The 9207-nt window shown below is 38.1% G+C and overlaps 1 protein-coding gene across 1 annotated transcript in view; it reads left to right on the forward strand.

The window, feature by feature from the left end:
• Positions 1-8846, forward strand: part of VWDE (von Willebrand factor D and EGF domains) — a 48919-nt gene extending 40073 nt beyond the window's left edge. Inside the window, 9 exon segments of the mRNA XM_036328986.1 lie at positions 76-171; positions 1663-1758; positions 4217-4312; positions 4417-4512; positions 7590-7685; positions 7987-8164; positions 8166-8441; positions 8443-8550; positions 8552-8846. Coding sequence (XP_036184879.1) covers positions 76-171; positions 1663-1758; positions 4217-4312; positions 4417-4512; positions 7590-7685; positions 7987-8164; positions 8166-8441; positions 8443-8550; positions 8552-8831 — 1322 coding nt within the window. The 3' untranslated portion in view covers positions 8832-8846.
• The last annotated feature ends 361 nt before the right edge of the window (positions 8847-9207 follow it).

The raw sequence follows: 9207 nt of genomic DNA on the forward strand, positions 1-9207 counted from the left end.
ACCAGGTAATAGTCAATAATATGACCAATTCCAAGCCCAATCTACCTTTCTTTTATTTGTGTCCTATGATCTTAGTGGTTTGTAACAAGCACTGTGAAAATGGAGGTGAATGCCTTACACCAGATGTTTGCCAGTGCAAGCCTGGCTGGTATGGCCCCACCTGCAGTACAGGTAAAATAAAAAATATTTTCTATAAATATCAGTTAAAAGAAAATTTAAATGTATCAATATCCTAAAGACTTGTACCCCAAATCATAAAACTAATCTGACAAGATTGGTATGAAGTTTTTATTTCAGACATATTTTTAAAAACCTATCTTTCATCTTCATTCTTTTTCTTCTTATATTAAACCATAGACGATATAACAGCTTTATTGTCATCCAACCTGACCAATTTTTTTATTTATTTATGCTTCTATATTTTCTTCATCCACTTGCTTCATGGTGGAGAGACATATCTGTGTTGCATCTTCTAGACCTCAAGTTGTTGTGGGATTTTTTTAAAATCACAGACATTCTATTTCATTAAACATTCAAGCAATTTTGAGTTAAGTGGGCACCATCAAATGAATTCATTTATCACAAAATCAGGCTTACTTCTTGGCAGCAGTGTTTGCAATTATCTATGTTTAATCTAATACATTGTATTCTAATGACTTTTTTCAACATAGATTTAATTCAACATTTGTAGCTTGCCAACTATGTGCGAAGCATAATGCAAAGGGAAACAAAGATCAATCTGATTTTGCCCTGCTTTTAAGGAGCATATCATTAGTGAAGGATAACAGGATTGCATTATTAAAAAGACTCTGATACAAGTTGAGTTATAATAAATTATGTAATTAATGTACAGTTTCTTGGAAGCAGAGAAGAGGAAAATTAATTTTGGCAAGTCATTTTGGGGGGGAAAGGGTTTCACTCATATGTGGGGTATAAAACAAAAAGCAACAAATGAACAAACAAAATAAACAAACTTGCAGATACAGACAACAGAATGGTGGTTACCAGAGGGGAAGGAGGTTGGGGAAGAATGAAGAAGTAAAGGGTGTCAAGGATATGGTGATGGGAGGAGACTAAATGTTGGGTGGTGAGCACACAATGCAGTATTCAGATTTGTATTATAAAATTATACACTTGAAATTTGTTTTTAACCAGTGTAACCCAATAAATGAATTTTTAAAAAGAAAAATGTTAATTGGGGGTACCTTTTAAAATGAAGCAAAGGTAAAGAAGCAAAAACGAAGATTGTTTTTTAGTGTGCTAGGACTTGAGTGCAGTGTTCCTTATGAATTGGGAAGGAGACTTAAAGAGGCCCACATGGCCACTTGTACTTGCGCGGTTATAGACTATCCTGTTTGCGCTTTTGAATTGCCTTCTCCTAACTTCTAGTCACCCTTTCAGCTTAACAAGGGCATTCTGAATTCTAATCATAATCTTAGCTTGGTATTATTTGTAAGCTTGATGAACAGACTTTCAAAGCTATTATCCAGTTATTTTATTCCTCTTGTATTTGGCAAATTCTAACTAATTGTAAGTTATGGGTTTTATTTGCAGTAAACATAAAAAATATTTCATTATGCACCATTTTGCACTTCCATGCAGCTTTCATTTTTTTAAAATAATAAAACTTTTATGGTCTCTCTCCTTCCTGCTATTCATTAGCTTTGTGTGACCCTGTTTGCCTCAATGGTGGTTCCTGTAATAAGCCGAACACTTGCCGCTGTCCAAATGGATTCTTTGGCGCACAGTGTCAGAATGGTAATTATTCTTTCTTTATAAATAAAAAGGCTAAGGGGAAGTTAGACATAAACAGAGATCTGAGTAAATATAAAGAGACAAGTTCCAAAGGAAAGATGCTATTTTTTTTTTCTCTATTTCTTATGATGTTGCAAGTTTGGCCATCAAAGGATCACTTCATGGAAACATATCAGAGTTATGATGAATAACGATTATATTTATTCAGCATATGTTAGGCTCACAACTATGGCAGTTGTCTGTGCAGTTTTATAGAACCAAGGTGTAAAACAAATAAGGGAAGTTTTCTCACAGTCCAGTATTATAATGAAATGGTGTCATTTTTTTTGCCTTCACAGCAAAAATGTTTGACTTGTGCTCAATTTAATGTTCACTTTTATCTCATGATCTCTCTCGACTTCAGTTTTATTAAACATTTATGAAGAGCCATATATGCACAGCACTATGCAAGGTGATATGTGAACATAAAAATGCATCATTTCCCCTTTATGGCCTGTTATTTTAATACTTTCCCTCATAATGTTAATGTTATGGGTTTTTCAGAATAGTGGGCATGCCTGAAGTTGTCAGTGTAGACATGAATTAATGTCAATAAATGAAATTTAAAATGCATCTTCTGATCTTCATATTATTTTAGCTAATACAAAGTGTAGGGTAGATTTTTTAGTAAAAAACAAAAAGCAACAAATGAACAAACAAAATAAACAAACTTGCAGATGTCAGAACATGTCAGAACTTAATTTCTAAAATGTATACTTTTTCTGTCCTGTTACACTTTGATTTTATTCCAATTTTTTATTTGGATGTTGGCTAGAAGTATTAGGTGGCAATTGAGGCAGAGAGAAAAAACACATCATTTTAATACTAGATATGTGCACATTGGAAACAAGTTCCTATAATTGAAATTTCCTGTAAGAAACTAAATAGAAAAAGAGAAGAAAGTAAAGACAGAGATAAGGCAAATCTTGAAAATTAGGAGACTATGTTTAAGCCCATGTTTATGAGTTATAGATATAATGTTAAGTGGAGAATGTTAGAGGGGAAACGAAAAGCTTACATCTCTTATACTATTTGAAGTAGATGTAAAATATAATTTTAAAGTTCTCTAAAAATTTTTAAGTTTATTTTATTTTCTAAATTTTTTTAAAAAATATATTTTTATTGATTTCAGAGAGGAAGGGAGAGGGAGAGAAATATAGAAACATCAATGATGAGAGATATCATTGATCAACTGCCTCCTGCAGGCCCCTTACTGGGGATCGAGCCCAAAACCTAGGCATGTGCCCTGACCGGGAATAGAACCATTACCTCCTGGGTCATTGGTAGCTCAATCACTGAGCCACACTGGCTGGGCAATTCTCTAAAATTTATATGCATGCCCTAGCTGGTTTGGCTCAGTGGATAGAGCGAACTGAAAGGTCCCAGGTTCAATTCCAGTCAAGGGTACATGCCCGGGTTGTCTCTTGATCCCCAGTAGGGGGCGTGCAGGAGGCAGTCAATCAATGATTCTCTCTCATCATTCATGTTTCTCTCTCTCTCTCCCTCTCCTTTCCTCTCTGAAATCAGTAAAAAATATTTTAAATAAAATTTGTATGCCAACAGTTAACTAGGAGAGTATTTCTCCATAATAAAAAATAGCAACAGTCCTCACCATTATTTGACATTCATTTTTAAAACACACACTAAAATTTACTTATTTATCATTTAGGAAAAATTAAATTTAAAATTGCCTATGTATTATTATTTTTAAAACAACCACATTTAATTGTCATAGCTAGAAGAAACATGAAGCAATATAATAATCCTTTCATAAAAGATGATAGATTCTGAGCTTCATAGAATATATATATATATATATATATATATATATATATATATATATATAAAATACTACAGTATGTTCAAGATTACCCAATAAATATTCCTAACAAAGCCAAGGATTTACTGTTTAAAAGATTTTTACCAAACAGTCACAGAAAAGTCACATATAAAGCTCTGCACCCATTACCTCGGTAGGTATTTAAAAGTTAAAGTATTTTCCAAATATTATGTGACAGATTATTTAGATTTTTCTGATTTCCACAGGAACAGATACATTCTTACACAGAGCTAGGTTTTGACATGTTTTCTTGGTTTTGGTCAGATCATTTCATTCTTTACTTAAAGTGTGGTAAAACATAAGATAAGGTTCATACTATGTGCACTATAATACCAAAGACTCCATTTGTTATGACCAATCCCCAATACATTGCAAACTGTGCTAACCCACTAGCAGCTTACAGCACCAAGAATTGTATTTTGATTTAGAAGGGGTGATTTTAGTACTTGCAGTTGTGATCTTTTATTTTAATGGCACATCTCTCTGCCTTATGCCCCACAGATAACAAGCACACGATGCAATATGTAATATATAGCAATTGAATGTGTAATATTCACAGATTGCTGCCATGTATTCTTTTAGCTATCTGTCACCCTCCCTGTAAGAATGGTGGCCACTGCGTGAGAAATAATGTGTGCACCTGTCGTGAAGGATACACTGGTAGGAGATGCCAAAAAAGTAAGACACCACTACATGTATTTGCCAACTACAGGTAAATAAAACACATTAAATAGCTAAACTATTGCTATTGAAGACCTGACATTTCATCTTTTTACCTGAAGGTATCTGTGATCCCATATGCATGAATGGAGGAAAATGTGTGGGACCAAACGTTTGCTCTTGTCCTTCTGGTTGGAGAGGGAAACACTGCAACACACGTAAGAGAAATACTCAGTGCTAACACTTCCATTATCTTGTGAATATGAATTCGAATTTAAGACAAAGAACATTTTCCTTGTTTTTATTTTTGCTTTATTTGTTTCTATTTTAAATGATATCTTTAAAAAAAAAAAGAAATCTGAGTAAAATGCCAAATCCTTTCAACTTGTTCTTTCGAGTTAGCAGAGGAAGCAGATATATTGTATTTTCCAGTCTGTCCACTGCAATTCCCAGGATAAATAGCCAGTCTTTAAGTCCTGGTCTTCTAGTTTTAAAGAGGAGTCAGGAGAAGGTTTTAAAAAATTACTAATTTCATGGTCCCATCTCAGACCAACCAATTTAGAACCTCCCAAGGTGGGGTGCCACTGCTTTCAAACCTGGTTAGTTTTTTAAATGATAGCAGCTCTCCTCATTCAAATATATTTTTCCTTTTTATAAATTATTAGTTAAAATGAGCAGCTATGATAACATATTGGTCAAAGAGAAAAATGAGAAGCAATATGATGTCTAATTGGAGGAAAGTTAAATCACTATGCACTTTATCAATGGAACATTATACAACCATTAAAATCAAGAATAAGTAGTGACATTGGAAATATTCTGGATAAAATGTTAAGGGAAAAGATCCTTTCACCACTGATTTTTTTTTTAAATATATTTTTTATTGATTAAGATATTACATATGTGTCCTTGTCCCCACGTTACCCTCTACCCTACCCCCCCCCCGCTCATGCCCTCACCCCCCCCCCCGTTGTCCGTGTCCATTGGTTAGGCCTATATGCCTGCATGTAAGTCCTTTGGTTGATCTTTCCCCCTTACCCCCACCCTCCCCTACCCTCCCTCCAAAGCCCGATAGTCCAATCAATGCCTCTCCTTCTCTGGATCAGTCCTTGTTCATCAGTTTATGTTGTTCATTATATTCCACAAATGAGTGAGATCATGTGGTATTTATCCGCTCTCCAGTTCCATCCATGCTGTGGCAAATGGTAAGAGTTCCTTTTTCTTCTTCCTCTTCTTAAAGAATACCTTTCAGCATTTCATATAATGCTGGTTTGGTGGTGATGAACTCCTTTAGCTTTTTCTTATCCGTGAAGCTCTTTCTCTGACCTTCTATTCTGAATGATAGCTTTGCTGGATAAAGTAATCTTGGTTGCAGGTTCATGCTATTCATCACTTTGAATATTTCTTGCCACTCTCTTCTGGCCTGCATGGTTTCTGTTGAGAAATCAGCTGACAGTCGTATGGGTACTCCCTTGTAGGTAACTGACTGTCTTTCTCTTGCTGCTTTTAAGATTCTCTCTTTGTCTTTTGCTCTTGGCATTTTAATTATGATGTGTCTTGGTGTGGTCCTCTTTGGATTCCTTTTGTTTGGGGTTCTCTGTGCTTCCTGGACTTGTAAGTCTATTTCTTTCACCAGGTAGGGGAAGTTTTCTGTCATTATTTCTTCAAATAGGTTTTCAATATCTTGCCCTCTCTCTTCTTCTGGTACCCCTATAATTCTGATGTTGGTACGCTTGATGTTGTCCCAGAGGCTCCTTACACTATCTTCATATTTTTGGAATCTCTTTTCTTTTTTCTTTTTCGGTTGGGTATTTTTTGTTTCTTTGTATTTCAAATCTTTGACTTGATTCTTGAGATCCTCTTGTCTGCTGTTGGATCTCTGTAAATTATTCTTTATTTCAGCCAGTGTATGCTTAATTTCTAGTTGGTCCTTTTTCATGTCCTCCAGGGTCTCACTATACTTATTGAGGGACTCATTAAATTTATTGGCGGTTTCCATAAAATTCTTGAAAAACCTTATAAACGTGGCCTTGAACTCTATATCAAGTCGTTTGCTTTCCTCCATTTCTGCCATTTGTGACCTGTTTCTTTGTCTCCGCATTTTGGCTGCTTCCCTGTGTTGATAGAGTGGCTTTGTGTGCTAGGTGTCCTGTAGGGCCCAGTGGCTCAGCCTCTCCAGTTACCTGAGGTAGCTATGCCTTGGTTGTTGTAGGATCACTGGGAGGAATTGACCTCCAGGCCAGTTGGCAGTGAGAATCAGCTGTGTCTGCAGTGGGAGAACTTCTGTGCTGGAGACACCCTTCTGGGGCAAGGCTTGCTTCAGTGGGGCTTTGGTGCTCACTGAGACTGCACCCTGAGTGTGTCCCTTATGGATCTGAGGAGTTGTGATCTGGATGGTCCCCCTCTGACCACTGGGTACAGTGGCTCTTGGATCTAAGGAGGTGCTAATTTAGCCTCTGCCTGAGGTTACACAGCAGGAACTACGAAGAGAACTACAGATTCCCCTTCCTTTTTTTGGCCCTGATGAGGCTCAGCTGTGAAGCAATGCAAGCCGCTGTGGGGCCTTGGGCCTTCTCTTGGAAGTTCTGGGTATGTCTGGCCCAGCTGCAGTTAGGTAATTATCAGGTTGCAAAGGGCCGGGGCATTCATATGCAAAAGCCTCTGCCGCAGCCTGGGTGGGGCGGGGGCTCAAGGAATCAAAGGGCAGAGCAAGCAGCTATGGCGGAGCCTCAGCCCTGCCCTAAGGAGTCTCGAGTCTCAGTGTCCCGGTAACGGCTGCAAGCACCTCTGAGGGAAAGCTGCCCTCAAGTTTGCCCGCTGCCAAACAGTCCAGTTTCTCCCCGTATGAGTCCTGGGTCCCCAGAGACTTCCCGGGACCGGAGTTCAGAGCCGTCGGGAGCTTGTGACTCCCTCCGGATTCAAATAGACAGCCGCGTCCTCAGGTGCCAGCCCTTTTCCGCGCACGCGAGCCCCCTACCTCTGCACTTCACTTCCGCAGCTCCTCTGGCTCTCAGTGTGCTTTTCTTTCCTTCTAGTTGTAGAATTTACACTCAGCCATCCTTCCTGTAGTTCTGGATGATGTCCGTTTTGTGTTTTTGACGTGTTTTTCAATTGTTGTGGGAGGCAGCAATTTCCAGGTGTTTATCTATGCCGCCATCTTAGTTTCCTCTCCTAGTACCACCTTCACCACTGATTTTTAACTGTCATTTTATTTTTCTAATGAAAATTTTTGCATTTTATGATAGGATTTGTTTAGTAAATCATATTTTTGACTTGTGTATGTTTCTGTTTGCAGCTATCTGCGTTCAGAAATGTAAAAATGGTGGTGAATGTATTGCTCCCAGTATATGCCATTGTCCTGCCACCTGGGAAGGAATGCAGTGTCAAATACGTAAGCCTACAGCATTCATTTTCTATGATAGATTCTGACTCTCAATCTGTTATATTGATTAGCCAGAGAGCAGGGAAGAACCAAACAGCCATCTTGGGTTTCCCATAGCCCCTACTATTTGTTTAATTTACAACCATTGTTTATCCATACAATCTACCCTAGAAGTTTTCATCACTAATTTTATGATGCTTCCCATGCAATTTCAAATATTTTGAGGTATTCCAGGGGCCCTTCTGAAATACCACCAAGTTATTCCTACATATATTGAGATTTTAAACCCTTAAACTCAATTTCTAGCAAGCCTCTGAGACCCGAGAATTGAGAGCTTCTTCTCTCAGGGGACTGCACCCGGGGGCCCAGCGGCTGTCACCATGCCACAAAACATATAATGAGTTACCCTGGAAGCTCTATGGATATCGTTTGGATTACCGTGAGAAAAAGAGAAAGAAGGCAGGCCGAGAGGTTCATGAACACTCAAAGGCAAAAAAAGATGATTGGTCTGAAGGCTAAGCTCTACCATAAACAGCACCATGCTGAGAAAACACAAATGAAAAAGACTATCAAGATGCATGAAAAACAAAACACCAAACAAAAGAATGACGAAAAGACTCCACAAGGAGCAGTACCTGCATACCTACTGGACAGAGAGGGACAGTCGCGAGCCAAAGTACTTTCCAGTGTGATTAAACAAAAACGAAAAGAGAATGTGGGAAAATGGGAAGTCCCTCTGCCCAAAGTTCGTGCCCAGGGAGAAACAGGTATTAAAAGTTATTCAAACAGGAAAGAGAAAGACAAAAGCATGGAAGAGGATGGTTACTAAAGTCTGCTTTGTTGGAGAGGGCTTTACTCGAAAACCACCTAAATACGAGATTCATTAGGCCAATGGACATACATTTCAAGAAGGCCCACGTAACACATCCTGAACGGAAAGCTACCTTTTGCCTGCCAATACCTGGTGTAAAGAAGAATCCCTTCTCCCCGCTTTATACAACTTTGGGTGTTATAACCAAAGGTGCTGTCATCGCGGTGAACGTGAATGAGCTGGGCCTTGTGACACAAGGAGGCAAGGTTATTTGGGGAAAATATGCCCAGGTTACCAACAGTCCTGAAAATGATGGGGTCATAAATGCAGTCTTCCTGGTTTGACAGCAGTTTCATACAAGTAACTCTTTGTAATTGTTGAAGACTATGCACCAATCAGCTCCTTTACTGTGCTGTTCCTGAGTGCTATCAAACAGCTTATATGTCTGCAGTCATCAAGAGAATTATTTATTCTATCGTAAAGAACATTAAAATGGGCCAGTTTTACAAACTGGTCTTTATTTTGGGGTCTGTTTATCACTTAGATCAGTGGTTCTCAACCTTCCTAATGCCGTGACCCTCTAATACAGTTCCTCATGTTGTGGTGACCCCCAACCATAAAATTATTTTCGTTGCTACTTCATAACTGTAATTTTGCTACTGTTATGGATCATAATGTAAATATCTGATATGTAGGATGTATTTTCATTGTTACAAACTG

The sequence above is a fragment of the Myotis myotis genome, unplaced genomic scaffold (genome assembly GCF_014108235.1).
Source record: "Myotis myotis isolate mMyoMyo1 unplaced genomic scaffold, mMyoMyo1.p scaffold_m19_p_11, whole genome shotgun sequence".
Taxonomy (NCBI): domain Eukaryota; kingdom Metazoa; phylum Chordata; class Mammalia; order Chiroptera; family Vespertilionidae; genus Myotis; species Myotis myotis.